General features: G+C 45.7%; 1 protein-coding gene across 1 annotated transcript in view; it reads left to right on the top strand.

Annotated features, from left to right (window-relative positions):
* Vtcn1 (V-set domain containing T cell activation inhibitor 1) overlaps positions 1–15,877 on the top strand; it is a 66,637-nt gene extending 50,760 nt beyond the window's left edge. The window contains exons 3-6 of the mRNA XM_075979047.1: positions 1,439–1,786; positions 6,743–7,021; positions 11,798–11,966; positions 14,248–15,877. Of these exons, the coding sequence (XP_075835162.1) occupies positions 1,439–1,786; positions 6,743–7,021; positions 11,798–11,916 (746 nt within the window). The 3' untranslated portion in view covers positions 11,917–11,966; positions 14,248–15,877. The remainder of the gene's footprint in view (positions 1–1,438; positions 1,787–6,742; positions 7,022–11,797; positions 11,967–14,247) is intronic.
* The last annotated feature ends 2,025 nt before the right edge of the window (positions 15,878–17,902 follow it).

The following is a 17,902-nucleotide window of genomic DNA, read 5'->3' as shown; positions in this document are numbered from 1 at the left end:
TGCTTGGCACCGAAGACCAGGCTGGGAAATCTGCAACTCATTCCAGAGTCCATAGTAACCACCGGGAACTCAGGGGCTAGGTGGCAGGTGTATTTGGATTGTACACTAAGCAAGCTCCTTGCAAGATCAATGTGTTCAAAATGTGTGGGAAGGAGGCAGACAGGCGCAGTGGGAAAACCAATAAGGAATCCGAAAAGAACAGTTGAGCAGCGTCCAAGACCCATCATAGTGACGTCTGAGGGTGTCAGAAAGGCTTGTGAGGAACACCTTAAGAACTTAAACCAGGCGTTTGTGTGATGACAATACAGAGGCCGGGCAGCACCTCCTGCAGTCTTGACTATGCCCAGCAGCCAGCACGGCTCTTAGGATGAGGCTTCCCATGGTCTCTCCTGCACTTCCTAGTTTCTGCTCCTTGATTTTCTTGGACTCCATGGCCATTGCCTTAGCTTCACATCCATGTTACAGAAACCTCTAAAAATAATCTGTCACCCTAGGGTGCTCTCGGGTAGAACAGCAGGCACAAAGAACCCCCAGCCTGAGTGTTCTGTGGGCTGCACAACTGAAGGAAAGGCCATAGAATGGAGATATCACCATAGTAATGCTCCTCCAGACGGTAGGATCAAAGAGGTGAGGAAGGAGGCTTCTATCGTGGATCAAAGCATCATTAAGCCGGTTGTGGTGGCGCACGCCAGTAGGATTTGCTGAAGGAGGCAGAGGCAGGCGGATCTCTGTGAGTTCGAGACCAGCCTGGTCTACAGAGCTAGTTCCAGGACAGGCTCCAAAGCCACAGAGAAACCCTGTCTTGAAAAAAACCAAAAAAAAAAAAGCATCATTAACTTCCACTCTTCATTATGATGTAGATAACATCGTAACCTCAGAACCATCACTTTCCTTCTTGGTGCCTGAGTTTCTCCATCATTCCAAGGAAGATCAAGTTTCAGCTCATTAGGATTTAACTTTCTTCAGAATTACTAATACTAATTAACAGCAAGTACAGCTTTGCGTCCCGCCTGCTTAGCTAGGGATAACACCTTACTTGTGTAATTGCCGTTTGCAGATTAAGTTTACCCCCATTTGATTTGTTCCTCATAATGACCTCTCAGAGGCTGTTACCTCCACTTTCCTGGGAGTCAGAGGAGTCACATGACTTATTTAAGGTTGCATGGCAGACTTGAATACTCATGTTCAAACCCTCAACTCCAACGTGTTCTCCTCTTGCCGCCTCTCCGGGTTTGGGGAGATTGTTCTTACAAAAGCTATTGTGCACAGCAGATCTGCTGTAGGTGTTAACGTAGATTCCTCCTCTTTCTAGTCATGTCTTTTAAATAAAACGCTTTTCTCTACTTCCAATTGATCTGGACATCTCTGTCTGGCTTGCATTAATGAAGGGCTTGGCTGTCAAAGTACCGGGGCTTCACTGTTCCTTCCTGAATCGCAGGCAAACACTTCATCACCGTCAGGACGTTCACCTCGGCTGGAAACATCGGAGAGGATGGGATTCTGAGCTGCACTTTTGAACCTGACATCAAGCTCAACGGCATCGTAATCCAGTGGCTGAAAGAAGGGACCCTGGGTTTGGTCCACGAGTTCAAAGAAGGCAAAGACGATTTCTCGCAGCAGCACGAGATGTTCAGAGGCCGGACCGCGGTGTTTGCTGATCAGGTGGTGGTCGGCAACGCTTCCCTGAGGCTGAAAAATGTCCAACTCATAGACGCCGGCACCTACACGTGCTACATCCGTACCTCCAAAGGAAAAGGGAACGCCAACCTGGAGTATAAGACTGGAGGTGAGTTACTTCCGCAGGGTGGGCAGAGGGGCACCCAGAGATATCTGAGAATAAAGGTCACCAGTCGCTGATGAAATATAGTGTGTTCATAAATGACCAATATTGGACCAAACTCTCTCATCTCTGTTAGTAGTGATCTGGTTGTTGTGCCCAAGACCATACCAACTTCCACAGTGACCTGCTATAATATTAGGACGTCAAATATTTTCTTCGAGTCTCTCACCACCTTTGAATTTCTAGGTGTATCCCCAAATCTCTGTCTCTGTCTCTCTGTCTCTCTCTCTGTCTCTGTCTCTCTCTCTCTCTCTCTCTCTCTCTGTGTGTGTGTGTGTGTGTGTGTGTGTGTATGTGTGTCTCCAGGGTCTCACTCTGTAGCTCACTATGTAGATCAGGTTAACCTTGAACTCACGAGATCTGCCTGCCTCTGCCTCCCAACTACTGGGATTAAAGGCTCCTAGCTAATAAATGCAGTCTCTTGAAGGCAGGCCCTGTTGTTGCTACTAAGAGAAGCCTACCATCTGTCCTGAGATATTTCTATACTAATCAGGACCAAGCCCACATCTGAGATGAGTCTTTCCAGAGACTTCTGTCAGAGAGCAATTTTAGGAGCGGTCCAAAAGGACCAAACCAAAGCAACGCTGTCATACGAACTCAGTATTACCGCCCCAGTGAAACCCACACTTCCTTGCCAACCCAGTCTAACAGATGTTTCCTGGGATTCAGATAGCTGCCATGAAGAATACGAAGAGGATTAATAAACAGAAGTGACTGTCCCTCCTTTCACAGTGCTTCCAGTATAGATCTTAGCGAACTGAAGGACTGCCCAGGGTAACAACAGAGTATAACAAACAACACCTTCTGAAAGTAGAAATAGCTGGGCAGTGGTGGCACACACCTTTAATCCCAGCACTCAGGAGGTAGAGGCAGGTGGATCTCTGGGAGTTCGAGGCCAGCCTGGACTACAAAAGCTAGTTCCAGGACAGGCTCCAAAGCCACAGAGAAACCCTGTCTCGAAAAAAAAAAAAGAAAAGAAAGGAAGGAAGGAAAGAAAGAAAAAGAGAAGAAATAGAACGAGAGAGGGGTTCAAAGGAAGGGAGAGAGCACACCCAAATGCACATGAGGGAAGGAGAAAGAAACCCCCAGGAAGAAACTGAAAGGGGCCTTGAAAGATGGGTATCAAGTAGCCTGTGCTCCCGAGTCTAACCTAGGCTTCATGGGCCTTTCTTGAACTCCTCCTTATATGTGTTATGTCACAAAGCACTGCCCTAGATCCAGGCCTGGATAAGGACAGTGACCCAAACAGCATAACCTCTCTGAGCCTCAGCGTCTTTATCTGAAGAGGGAGCCTGGTGGGCAATATCAAACAGTAAGACCAACTGCACAAACTCCACTGAAAGCCTAAAACAGTGAGCCAAGAAAACACGCTACTAAATTATGACTCGGGGTCTAAAGCACACAAAACACTTACAAGGAGGAAGATGATACAATTCTCTTCAGACAGAAATTCCGAATAATTTGCTTCCCTCTCTCCTTTTCCAGGAGGGGGAGGCACCATTTGATAGTCTTCCCACTCAGCTCAGTCAGTGTATGCGGAGACGTGAAGTCAGGTTTCTAAGACACCTAACACACGCCCCTCACATCATCGGGTGTGAGAGCTCGTGCCTTCCAGCGTGCCGTGCTGATGGGAGGAGAACTTTACCCTGCAACGGTCTTCCTCTCCAAAACCCCAACTGACTCTAACCATGAGAAAAACATCCCGTAAATCCCAACACAAAGGCACCCTAAGCAATACCTGACCACTACTAAAACTACTGTTTAAAAAAATTTTTTTTTAAATGGGAAGATTGAGAAAATGCCAGAGTTCATACAAACCTGAGGTGAAATAATTAAACCATAATGGCATACTAGTGAGATTCTGGGACAACAACAGAATTCCCAACATTAACAGGAAAATGGACAAAATACAAATAAAGGCTGGGGTTTAATTAGCAGTGATGCTGGTTTCTCGATTTTGACAGAAGAACAAAGGCCATTGAAGATGCTCCATTAGAGGAAACTGAACGGGAAACTTACAGGAATTCTCTTACTGAATATTGTCTTTGAAACTTTTATGTAAATCTAAAGTTGTTCATATAATTAAATTTATTTGTAAGCTAACTTTAAATTTTTAGTAGATTAGGACAGCACTGGAAAGGTGGCTCAGTTGTTAAGAGTCCTAGCTATCCTTCCAGAGGACTTGGGTTTGCTTCCCAGCATGCACATGCCTGCACATGGCAACCCAAGGACTATGATCCCCCTTCTGGACTCTATAGGCACTGTATGCACATGGTGCACACATGGACATGCAGGCAAACAGTCAAATAGATAATACAAAAATAAATCCATTTTTTAAAGAAAGTAGAACTTGGCAGTGGTGGTGTACGCCTTTAATCCAAGAACTCAGGAGGCAGAGGCAGAGGCAGGTGGATCTCTGTAAGTTTGAGGCCAGCCTGGTCTACAGAGTGAGTTCTAGGACAACCAGAGCTGTTCCACAGAGAAACCCTGTCTTAAAAAAAAAAACAGAGAGAGAGAGAGAGAGAGAGAGAGAGAGAGAGAGAGAGAGAGAGAGAGAATAAATTAGTAAAATAAAATAATTCCAAAATTTTAAAGTTTGAGCATAGGTATAGTAACTGATAACCATAGGCTTATATGAAGCTCAAATAAAGGAATGCCTGAGATACACTTCTAGCACAAAGCATATGCTCATGACTTAGCTTCCATATTGCCTCCTAGGGACGCGTTCCCTACCTGCTCCAAGCATGTGCATCTCATCTTCCTTGCTATGGAACAGGCTTGCTGGGAGGAAGGTGAAGAGCAGGGTGTGTTGGCACATGCCTGTATCCTCAGCGCATGGCACCGAAGGCCAGAGGATCAGGAGTTCCATGTCATCCTCAGCTCCATGGTGAGGTTAAGGCCAGCATGGGCTATATAAGACTGACTCGGAAACAAACAACAGCAAGGGAAAGGTTTCCTTTCGTTCTCACTTAGCACCAGCCTAACCCTAAGCAAAAAAGCAGCTAAATGGCGTAATGAATTACTCACTACCTGGAGGCCTGATGAGAGGGTTCAGCAGGTGAAGGTGCTCAATATTCAAGCTGTCAGCCTGGGTTTGATCCCTGAAACCATGTGTCTTAACGACTTTTCAATTGCTCTGAATAGGCACCATGATCAAGCCACCTATAGGAGAAGTTATATTCGGGGATCACAGTTTCAGAGAGTGAGTCCATGATCATCACAGTAGGGAGATTGGCAGCAGGCAGTCAGGCATGGCACTGGAGCAGTAGCTGAGAGCTGACATCTGATTCACAAGCATGAGAGAGAGAGAGAGAGAGAGAGAGAGAGAGAGAGAGAGAGAGAGAGAGAGAGAGAGAGCGAGAGAGCGCTCTGAGTTGGGATGGTGTGAGCATGTGCAGTCTCAAAGCCCAGTGACATACCTCCTCCAACAAGGCCACACCTTCTAGTCCTTCCCAAACAGTTCCATCAACCGGGACCAAGTATTCAAACATATGAGTTTATGGCGGCCATCCTTGCCCAAACAACCACACCATCTAAAGATGGAAGAGGAGAAGCACTCTGCAAAACTATCCTCCAAGCTTCACAGGTGTGCTGTGGCACATGGACCCTTACAGCCATCACCAGCACCATCAGGCCCATCAGTACCATCAGCACAACAATTTTTAAAAATATTAATTGTGGATTGCCATTTTGGCATAATAATAAGCCCAGATCCTTAACACTTATTTATTTATTTAGTGAGTTAGTTATTCTTCTTTTATGTTAATACAGAAGACCAAAGCTTCTTCTCCCTCCTTTCCTCCAAGTCTCTCCCTGCCACCCTTTCTTCCCCCCAGATAAAACTCCCTCTGTTTCTCTTCATAAAAGAGAAGGCCTCTCAGGCATATCAACTATACACAATATAGCAAGTTACAACAGACTAGGCATCCCCCCACACACCACCACATCAAGGCTGGACAAGGTGACCCAGTAAGAAGAAAAGGTCCCAAAAGCAAGCAACGGAGTCACAGACAATCTGGCTCCCACTGTTAGAAGTCCCACAAGAACACCAAGCTACACAACCTTAACATATTGTGTTACTCTGCCTAGTTGCAGAAGAAGGAATTCGTAATTCCCAGATGTCACTTTAATGAGCAGCATTTCTTAGAATAAAACAAACGGCTGCCATTCTATTCCTAGGTATCAGAGCTTTAGTTTCCACACAAGCAAAGTCCAAATCGCCACGGCGACAAGGCCTGTGAGTGCTTTCTGTGGTGATAAGCGAGTGCTGTTATGTTGTTTGCTTCTTTCTCCTTCCTCCTCCCTCTTTGTCTTAAAACATCAAATCCAGAAGCTATCCAAGGCTTGACCTTATTGTCACAAGGCAACAGACGTTTTCTTTCTTCCTTTCTTTTTCTTTATTTTTTTCCTTCCTTCCTTCCTTTCTTCCTTCCTTACAATCCTTGTACATGAAGGACATTACCTATCATAACACTGATATATTTGAAACTCAGGTCCCTGGAGTTTGTGGTATTGGACAAAGGGATATAATTTATAGGGATGCTTGGGGCAAATTATTATTTATTTATGCCCATGACATAAAGGGCCACACAAAAATCACCATGGGAAAGCTCTGAGTCACTTAAGTGACAGAAGTGATTGTGGTTGGGTTGTTTGTTTGTTTGTTTGTGACAAGGTTTCTCTGTGTAGCTTTGGAGCCTGTTCTAGAACTAATTCTGTAGACCAGACTGGCCTCTAACTCACAGAGATCCACCTGCTTCTGCCTCCTGAGTGCTGGGATGAAAGGCATGCGCCACCACCGCCCGGCTGATTGTTTGTGTTTTTAATACCTAGCACTTTAAGGCTTTTTTGTATAATCTGTCTTCCCTTGACATTTATCCTTTTTGACTTTTGCCCCTGCAGCCTTCAGTGTGCCAGAGATAAACGTGGACTATAATGCCAGCTCAGAGAGTTTGCGCTGTGAGGCTCCTCGGTGGTTCCCCCAGCCCACAGTGGCCTGGGCCTCTCAGGTTGACCAAGGAGCCAACTTCTCAGAAGTCTCCAACACCAGCTTCGAGTTGAACTCTGAGAATGTGACCATGAAGGTTGTATCTGTGCTCTACAATGTCACAATCAACAACACATACTCCTGCATGATAGAGAACAACATTGCCAAAGCCACAGGAGCCATCAAAGTGACAGGTGGGTTTCCTGGGGCTTCCTGTCTCCCATGCTGTAGGATGAAGCCCGAGATCTGGGGGTTCTAGTCAGGCACTCTCTTCCTAAACACACCTGCACACCTCTCCATGTTTATCACATGTATTATTAGAGAGAAGATATGTCAGTTAAAACTGAATTTATCTGATATGTACCAGGGTGCAAACATCTCTAGTCTTCCAGATCCTCTGGAGCAGTGGTTAAGTATGGGTTGCAACCCCTTTGAGGGTCACCGCAGTCACCTTAGATCATTGGAAAACACAGATATTTACATTACAATTCGTAACAGTATCGAGATTACAGTTATGAAGTAGCAATGAAAATAATTTTATAGTTGGGGGTTACCACAACATGAGAAACTGTGCTAAAGGGTCACAGTGTTAGGAAGGTTGAGACTGTGAGGCTCCTCGGTGGTCTAGAGACTTTGACCATAATTGATTTATGTAATTGAAAGCCTCACACAGCACAATATTTATAGCATATTGGTTGACAATGGTGACTGAGACTGGCATGGTAACGCACACTTTTAATGCTAGCCCTTGGAAGGCAGGTGGGGCTCTGTGAGTTGAGCTAACCTGCTCTACAAAGTGAGGTCCAGGCTAGGCAGAGCTACACAGTGAGACTCTGTCTCGATTTCCTGCCTCCAAAAGGCATTGATTGGCTTCTTCTCCTCGGTCGTCTTGGAGAACTTTAGCACTCGGAGGTCCTTCTTTCTTTCTTTTCTTTTTTTTTTTTTTTTTTTTTTTTTTGGATTTTTTTCGAGACAGGGTTTCTCCGTAGCTTTTTCGGTTCCTGTCCTGGAACTAGCTCTTGTAGACCAGGCTGGCCTCGAACTCACAGAGATCCGCCTGCCTCTGCCTCCCGAGTGCTGGGATTAAAGGCGTGCGCCACCACCGCCCAGCTCGGAGGGTCTTTCTAAATTGGTGGGAATACTTGGCGCAGTGGAGAGACATGATGGCTATGTGACAGCTGTGACCGAGTTAACTGGTCCACTGCACCGTAAATTCCCCCAAATTCACAAGATCCCAACCTCTCCTTGGGAAGGTCTGGAGTCTGAAACCTGTCTACCCCTCTGACTCCATCTTCCTCAGCCATCGTGGTACTGAATGGCCATCTCACCAATACTGACTAGTCGTGACCACTATTGAGGGAAATCCTAAAACCTTAGAGGGAAGTGACCTCTCAGCAGCCTGTCTGAGAAGCCCCCTCACCTGCCTGGGGTGCATCAGTGCATTTAGTGCATGCCAAACCTAGGAGGAAGCCAGTTTCAAGAAAATACAGAGTCAGCTGGAACTTATGAGGCTGTGGCTCCTTGTGCCTTGCAGAACCCTGTCTTCAGAAGCTGGAGTTTGCCAAAAGAGCCCCTGTTTGTATCAAGTCTAGAAAAGTTCAAGCGAGTATCTTGTACACTGTAAGTTCCTGACAAAGGATGGCTGAGTTTAACTGACTAAATCACAGCAGCCTACATTTGTATTCAAATTTTAGTTATGAAAGTTAATCTGTAGGAGAGCAGAAAATACTTGCAAATCATATATCTAATAAGGTATTCATATCCAAAAGAATCCTTATAACTTAACAAAAAAAAAGCTAAATAGCTAAATTTAAAGGTTTTGTTTTTCAGTGCAGACCCAGGATCTTGTACATGCTAGGCAAGCAGTCTGCCTGGAATTATATCTCCAGGCAGTGAAGACTGTTGCCTTTCTCCACTTTCCATGGATGTGTGCTTTTCATTTGGCTGTGTATGTGGTATCTATGTGCATGTTTTTCATTTGGCTGTGTATGTGGTATCTATGTGCATGTTTTTGTATCTATGTGCATGTGTATGTGGTATCTATGTGCATATTTTTGCATGATTTTCACACATGTCCTGAAACACATTAGTACAGGGTCTCTCAATTAAACCCGGAGTTAATCTCGATGGCCTGCCTGCTCTTGGGATTAATCCCCAGTTCCCACACTTAGAGACTGGAATTATGGGTATGCTGCCACGCCCACCCCCACGTTTATGTGAGCTTCTGGTGAACTCAAGTCCAGTCCCCCTGCTATCATGGCAGGCATCTTTAACCACGGATCCATTTCTCCAGCCCCCTGAGCATTGAGTTTGAAAATAAGTGTATGAGAAAGAGCGTTTTTCTAATTCTGTTACTCAAATGACCAAAAAAACACATCAAAGCGTGCTTCACGACATCCATCCTGAGAGGAAAGCTAAGTGAAACAGCAGGAAGCTAATCTCCCTAGGCTCCCAAGCCCATTGAGATGGTCACCACATGCCACCGAAAAAAAAATCAAGGCACAGAATTAACAAGGGTTGGTGAGGAACAGAGGAACTAAATCACTTGTGCGCTGTTTGTAGGACGGACACTCGTGGAATCAACGGAAAATGGCAAGCTCTAAAAATAGACCAGCCATATGATCTGACAGCCATACTTTTAGGTATAGCCCCAAAAAATCAAAGAAAAGTCTTGAATAAATATTTGCACGTTCGTAGCCATAGTGATACTATTTATAATAGTCAAAAAATAAAGCCTGAAATGTCCATTGATGGCACAGAAAGCAAGTGGACAGAATGGATACGCTATAGTAAATGCACACTGTGAAATACTAGTCAGCCCGGACAGTTGCTCAACAAGTATGTGTTCTGTGTCAACTATGTTCATAGCACTTTTCAACGCCATGAGATACCTAGACAAATGGTACAAATATCATTAAAAAGTTAATCCCAGTATTAATAAGGGCCCTCTAAGGGAGAGTTGTTATTTGTGACTAGACCGGAGCAGTGGGTAAGCAGAATTCAAGTGAGATTATAAAGAAGGAGAAAATAAGGACTCAGACGCCTTGAAATCAGGAGCCTGTGGCGGTGGTCCAAGGGAGGGATTGTGAGCATATCTCTCCTTTGAAAGAGAAAAAGAATCAAAAGCTGCTTGAATAGAAACAAATCTATAGATCTTGATAAAGCAAATGTGAACGTCAAGAGCAATAAAAGTCAAAATGGGTTCGATGTCACCACCCCGGATGTCTAGGAACCTAGCAATGCAACCACCACAGCAGGGAAATAGCAGCGATATGGGCGGGGAGGAGATAACGGTTTAGAGATGCTGCTCTTCAAATATCCATGGAGGACGCAGGCAGAGATGGCCGCGCTCGGCACACCAGCGATCACATGGCAGCGTGGGGGGCTGCATTCCCATGCCGTGTGTTTGACTCTGGGAGCAGGATCCCTGTGTGTCTAACCTGTGAGTGCCCATCTCCCTTCCCTGGAGAAGGAGGCCATTGGAAGCTAACATACATGGTTGAGCTCCCTCTCTCTCTGCTGTCACTACCATGAAAGGCATAGTCCGCTCTGCTCTCTAGGCTAACGGTGCTTTAGGAGCAGGATCTGTCCTACAAGATGGGAGCCTTCCACACTCTGGTGCCGTCTTCTACAGGGCGAGGGTCCAGGCTGCGGCCGCCTGCTTCCTACCAAGCGTCACCCTTCACCGCTAGATTTTTGAGCAGCAGAAGTGTTATTTAGGTCTTCTGCTTGCCTGGCTTTTGTCCTCAGCGCCAAGCTGGGGAAAGGGTTTTATTTATTGGACTCCTCCGAAACCTGACAATATGGAGCTGGAGAGGTGGCGCAGCGGTTAGGAGCATATATTACTCTCACAGGGCACCCAAATTCGGTCCCAGCGGCCTCATGGGGCAACTCACAACCACCTGCAACTCCAACTCCAGGGGATCCGACACCCAGTTCTGGAGCTTCCAGGAGCTGCGCCCACACAGGCACGTGCTCACAGCAGACAGACACACAGAAAAATCAAATAAATCTCTAAGGAAAGACAAAACCCAATAGTTGATACGAAAAAATATTTACTGACAGGTGGTGGCGGCAACATGTGACTTTAATCCTAGCATTTAGGAGGCAGAGGCAGGTGGATCTCTGTGAGTCTGAGGCCAGCCTGGTCTACAGAGCAAGTTCCAGGCTGTTACACAAAGAAACACTACCCTGAAAAACCAAAAACATGAATTTACTGAATAATTGTATTTTTTAACTGACCTATTTGGTAGCAACAATAAATCCAGATATGAAAGTTAAGACAGAATTAAACTGAAGAAATACCTTTGTAAGCGGGGGTCATGGAGGGAATAGCTATTCGGCTGGGTAGGTCTACTGTATTGGTTGTGTTCACAGCTAACACTCGAGTGACCGTTCGCCGGGCACCGTGCTAAGTCACCCAGGGATCCTTATAATCGCCCTGTGAAGTGGGCCATCCTATTTTAGCTTTCTTTGTAGAGGAGGAAACTGGAGCCAACGTGTACTGAGTTACTTACTGAAGTCACACACCTAATGAGTGACAGAACTGAAATGGCCGCATGAAATCAGATTGTCTAGGATGAGTAGAAGAGGAAATTGACAGTTCCTTATTTTATGGAGGTGTGATGGAATCCGATGGCCCAGAACCTGTGAAGGCCCCTGCCTGGGGAGAAGTAGGTCCAAACTCAAGGAACTGGCCTGAGCCCTTCCTTTAGCAGCGTTGTCTCGTAGTAACCATCATTGATGTCGTGCTTCATTCGGCTGCATCCTCACTGATTTGGACCACAGAGTGGACCTTGCTTCATAAAAAGGGAAACCTCCGAGTTCATTTCAAAAGTGCAGAGAGAAGAAGACAAAATTGCCCTGTTAGACACAAATTGCTCCGTTTTTCAGATGCCCTTTCTTCGTCACGCGAAGGGGACATTCAGCTTCTTCTCTGTGACTTTGAACTTTTTTCTCTCCTCTTACAGATTCGGAGGTCAAAAGACGGAGTCAGCTACAGCTACTGAACTCGGGGCCTTCCCCTCGTGTTTCTTCTGTCCTTCTGGTTGTCTGGGCACTGCTATCTCTCTCCACTGCCAGATGCTAAGATGAGGGGTCTTGGCCACACAAAAGCATGCAAAGTGGCTGGTCCGGCAGGTGAGCTAAAACACAGAGCATTGCTGGACGGCTGAGCCCACACTCTAATAGCCGATCCAGTGCTCCAGCCCTAGACGGCTGAGCCGCTCCAGCCCTAGACTAATCGTTAGGAAGCAAGAGTCCAGCAGCTGCCAGCATCAGCCACGTGAAGGAATACGCCTTAATGCTAGGGTGGGGTCTTTTCCCAGCGTTGTGAAAGGCTAAGGTTTCTGAGGAGTTAGTACTAGGCAAGAGCAGAGTCCTGAGTGACAGGTATGAAAACAAACTACACAACTCAACTCTTTGTGTAAATCCAAACACCTATTTTTCATTTGCTGAGTCGCTAGCCTGCCCACCTTGGGCCCAGGTGACTCACCAGCTGGCCTCCTGCTGAGAGGTGTTCTCTGGCTCCAATTATTGATGGGACATTTCCATCTAACGATTCTTCCGCAAGTAAAATTTGCTCAACGCTGAGCTGTGAAGTTCAGCACTCCTACGTACCCATGAGGCCTGAGGCTCACAGTCCCAGGGTTTTCCTGACTGTTCTCTGTTCTTCCGGTCAGTGCCTTGTCACAAACTATACCTACAGCCTTTCCTCCAAGTCGTCTCTCAGACTGATCCCAATCCCTTTTTTATCATCTTATATCCAAGTTAATTCTAATTTATTTTATTATTTTATGTCCATGGGTGCTTTGGCCATATGGAGCTCTACGCAGCCTGTGTGTGCTTGGTGCCCACAGAGAATGACGGACGAGTGTATGCGATTTTCTGAAATCAGAGTTACAGACAGTTGTGAGCTGACACGTGGGTGCTGGGAATCGAACCTCCATCCTCTGAAAGAGCAAGCAGTGCTCTTCACCACTGAGCCATCTCTCCAGCCCTAGACTAATTCTTTCCCTGTTACAGGCAATAACAAACTAGGTACCAGAATGAAAATATTCAAACACTATTTCAGCATGGTGTCTTTTTGCTCAGGAACCCAAAATGAGTCTGGGCAGAACTGTATCAGAGATATTATCTTCGGCTGAGCAATCAGAGGCCTCTAACTTTCTTCTCTCAAAATATCCCTCTGCCTTCCACACACACACACACCCCTTCTGGCTTTGCTCTCTCCCTCCCTGTTTTTTCTGGGAAATTTGTTCTACACCAGTTCATATCCATGACTTCCTTTATCCATTTCAGGGAAGTGTTTTTCAGCCTAAGACCCCTTTCCTGGGGGTCCCTGAATCCCACATTCACCTGCCATGTATACAGCACATCCTGCCTAGATAGTTATGATCTGGAGGGAGGTGGAAATGTGTTCATTTGTTTCTTCTCTTCCCCTTTGTGTTCTCTAAGCTCTTAAGACAGTGCAGTGGAAAAAGTGGATTGGTTGTAAAGAAACCTGCCAGCTACCTTCACTTCTGACCCCATGGTTTTCCACAGAGGGAGACTCCCCACAAGGGACTGTCCCTTAGGGACATCACAGGAGGAAAGAGGAACTCTATCTTTCTCCCTTGATCCCTGTTTCCACTCTAAATGGGTTTTTTTGTTTGTTCGTTTTTAGTTTGGGTTTTTTTTGGGGGGTGGGGGTGTTCGAGATAGGGTTTCGCTGTAGTTTTAGAGCCTATCCTGGAACTCACTCTGTAGGCCAGGCTGGTCTTGAACTCACAGAGATCCATCTGCCTCTGCCTCCCAAGTGCTGGGATTAAAGGCGTGCGCCATCACTGCCCAGCTATTTTCAGCTTTTTAGACAAGTCAAGTCATACATGTGAAAGACAATGTTCACACATAGCACACAGGGTTACATACATCCTCAGTTACTACTTTGTTCTCTACAGAAAGTAACTTTAAACCAAACTTTTTTCTGGAGATTTTGGGTTTTCGATTTGTTTGTTTCTTTTTCTCTTGGTAGATTTCTAAACTAAAGGGACAGCTCATTATCTGAGACACACATTCTTATTGGCCGTGGCATTTTCATCACACACTCTCTGGCTAGGAGTAGAGGCAGACAGGACAGTGTCTACCAGCCTCACTCCAGGATCCTGTCCATCCTCTATCTCTCCGTTTCTGTGTGTTCTGAGGGCCTGCTGCTCCCCTGAGACTGTAGCTGGATGGTCCTCCTTTAGTTTAAAAGTGAAGCTATCACCTTCCCTCATCAGCCCATACACCGTGGACCACGGCAGGACAACAGAATAAAGAAAAAACAATCCTGTTTCCAAACAGGAAGTATACTCACACAGAGGCAAGTGGGGGAGACTCTGGGTTCCCAGTGAGCTTTAGCTGAGTGCCTCTCACAATGTCTCCCTGCTGTTCTTTCCAGAATCCCAGAGATCTACAGACATATTCTCCACGACATATGACCTAGTTTTGTATTTCTGGGAGAAAATGAATTCATGTCTAGAAGTCTGGAGTGAACCGACAGGAATAAGACGCAAAGAAGAAAACAAAAGCAACTCACAGATGCTTCCGATAGGAACAAGACGGACCTAGAAACTATTTCAACCAAACTAGATTGTAGTAAGACTGCTAGTACAATGTGTGCAGGGTGGGCGATTTCCCAGGCCTCAGGGACCTCCCCTTGGCCGCCAGCTCCGGGGGAGCGAGAGGATGGGCTGTTAGTGTTGCTCTCAGAGCTCCTGGATGGGTTTGATCGCCATATCCTCGTTTTGTATTCAGCACATTAAACATAGTGTACACTGTGAAAAGCAGCTAATCAGCCACCACTTCACAACTCGGAGGTGGCAGCGTTTGAGTGACGGGCCCCGCGATGCTCTTCTCATTAGGATGCTTTCAAAAGTGCTTTGGCTTCTCCTCCCACCTGACAAATGTCAACCATGTAGGGAGGGTGATCATAATTTCAGGGCAAACAAAATAGTCGAGTGATGCTGATTTTTCCAAATAATCTCAATGACTTCTTTCTCGGGCAAACAAATGCAACTCAGCTCTCAGATGATGCGGATTTGTTCATGGCCCAGGAGAGGCGCTCTCCTCATCCTGCCCTGTGGCCTTATGTCATCATGAGGGTTGAAGTTTCTACTTTCTACCCTGCGTGGATAGCTGTGACCTCAGCTTCCGGCCTCCAGAGCACTGCGGGGGTGAAGCGGCATGATTTCCCCCCTTCTTATCTTCCACGTGACATTTGGCAATGGAGGGAGACTAATTGCCACAACTAAGGGAAGAGGGAGAGCAGGGTTACTGGTACCTAGAGGGAAGAGCTCAGAGATTATGTTCAACATCTTGCAATAGACAGGACAAGTCCTGCTAAGAAAAAAAAATTATCCAACTTCAAATGCCAATCACATCAAGATTGGGAAATCCTGAATTAGAACAGAAAAGATGCGGGGGAAAGGTGAGTGCAAGCAAGCCCATTTGCTTCTGACCGTGGGCATCGGCTGCTGTCTCAGGCTCCTGTGCAGAGAGCCCGATCTCTGCGCTGTGTGACATCGTTCAGTGAACAGTTGGCGAGCGATGTGAGAGACTCTCCATGGGATTAACTTCAGTTACGGTACTGCTGTGGCCTCTCCCTTCATTCTGCCACACAGTAAGTTTGGCTCAAAGGCTGCCCGATTTCCATTTCAAGTTTTCTGTCTCTGGATTTACATCTCATGATCATGTCTGGACAAAACACAAGTTAAGGCAACAGAAATAAATCTTCCTCAAAACACACAGAGACTTCTGGGCTTTGGGAGTTCCGTTTTTTTTTAGGATGCTAGAGATCAAATCACTGAGCTATACCCTAGCCGACACAGAGACTTCTAAGAGAAAATGGGGCAGTGTTCTTTGAAATGAAGGCTTAAGAAATGAAGCTTGGATGGATAGAGAACACTTTTTGCCAACTCTCTCCCCATGCTCATGTGTTGGTCACTATCTCCCTGGACTTTGGATCATGATGTCTGTATTACATTTTGTTACAGAAAGCTTGAGACCATTCTAGAGAATTATTAAATACACATTCCCTACACTGCTGTCTGCCTGGTCTGTCACAGAAGGTGAAAACGGAGAGATGGATGAAAAGTCTACAGGACATGGTCTAATGATCAACACCTCCCACAGATAACAGGCCTTCCACAAATGTTAATTGGCTAAATAGGAAAGGATGGGAATCTGTGTGGACTGAGTGTTCTGGGTAGTTACTTAAGGAAATTTCTACAGGCTTGTACCAGTCTAACCTGTTTCTATCAGGGAAAATAGTCGTGGCGCTTGACTTGAAATAGATAAATTCAGGGCACACACATATACACACACATGCATGCACGTGTGTATACATACCAATTGCACTAGACAAAAGACAGCTCCTTTTTGTGAGATGGGGATCTCTCCATGTAGCTCTGGCTCTCCTAGAACTCACTATACAGACCAAACTGGCCTCAAATTCAGAGATCTGCCTGCCTCTGCCTCTCAACTGCAGGGATTAAAGGTGTACATCACCATTCCAAGCAAGACGATGCTTACTATTGAGAAACTGCCAAGTTTTAAACCTGGAAGAACCTCAAAATCATCCTTTCCAGCCCCTTCATTATTCATATAAAGATCCAGGGGTCCATGGCAAAGTTCAGGTCACCAGCCAACCTCAAGTTACATATTTGCTACTGGCAATTGGTAGAAAAACAATATCAATGGAGGGGAAATTTCCAAAGGAAACCTAGACATGGATATTTATCCCTTTTTGTAATCCCAACCTTGTCCCAACATACCTTGTATAGAGAAGGACTCTAGGCTTTCTGTTACTGACAGAACAGCTGAGATGAGTTAGGAAAGATGCATCTTGTTCAATCTTAGGAATCTTGGTATATGGTTGGTTGAAGCCATTGCTTTGGGCCCATGGAGATATGAGTTTGTTGCAGGGAGCAGACAATGAAGCAAAACAACTCACATCATAATGACTGTGAAGCAGAGAAAGGCTCAGGCAAGTGACCATTTTAGGTCACACTTCCAAGGGCCTAAATTCCTCTCTCGGCCCTACCTCCTTAGGCATCACTATCTCTACTGGCTCTAAATGCTGAAAAATTACATCTTTCTTTAACACATGGACTTGTGGTTATATTTCAGAATCAGAGACCAAAGGTGAATCAAAGTGTGAAAGTAAACACTCCCGTGGTCTACTGCAGATGCAGTAGACAACAGATATGTAGACCACAAACCAGAATATGGTGTAAACTACAACCACCTGAAACCACCTAGATGCGCTAAAGCCAAAACACATTTACAGGAATAAACCATTCTACCCTCAAAGTGAATCATGAGGGTTAAGTTTGGAAATCAAGTGACCTCAAACGCTCAGATGCTGAAGGTGTGGACCCCAGCTGGTGGCACTGCTGAGTCGTGGTTAGACCATGAAGACGCTAACTATATGCTGAGTTCATCTCTTCATGTGCTAGTGCTGAACGGGATATTAGGAACTAGGACCTAGTTGGAGAAAGCACATTCCAGGGAGCCTGCCCTTATAGGGTATGTTTTACCCCTTCTTCCTTCCTGTCTTGCCATCTCCACATTCTGCTGGGAGGTCAGCTGTGATGTTTGACCAGTCGCAGATTCAAAGCAATAGGGCCTGGAGCTAGAGAGATGACTCAGCAGTTATGAGCACTGGCTGCTTTTCCAGAGAACCTGGATTTAACTCCCAGTTCCCACAAGGCTTTACAATCTTTGTTAACTCAGTCCCCCTGAGTCTGATGCCCTCTTCTGGTCTTCTGGTCTCTGTGGGCACCATGCCTACATGCCTTGCATAGACACACATGCAGGCAAAATGTCCATAAAAAATAATACTTAAAAAATAAAATCACTGATCTTGGGCCACCCAGATGCCTCAGTGGTAAAGAGTCTTCCAGCAAGCCCAAGAATTTGAGTTCAATCCCTGGGACCCACGTGGTAGAAGGACAAGGAGCAAGTTGTCTTTTTACCCCCACGCGCATACCTTGGACCATGCATGGCTACTCCCATATAATACAATTTCATTAACTAATTAAATTTTAAAACTA

Source organism: Microtus pennsylvanicus, chromosome 7 (assembly GCF_037038515.1).
Source record: "Microtus pennsylvanicus isolate mMicPen1 chromosome 7, mMicPen1.hap1, whole genome shotgun sequence".
NCBI classification, from domain to species: Eukaryota; Metazoa; Chordata; class Mammalia; order Rodentia; family Cricetidae; genus Microtus; species Microtus pennsylvanicus.
Note: the sequence above shows the minus strand (reverse complement) of the source record. Positions and strands in the feature narration are given on the sequence as shown.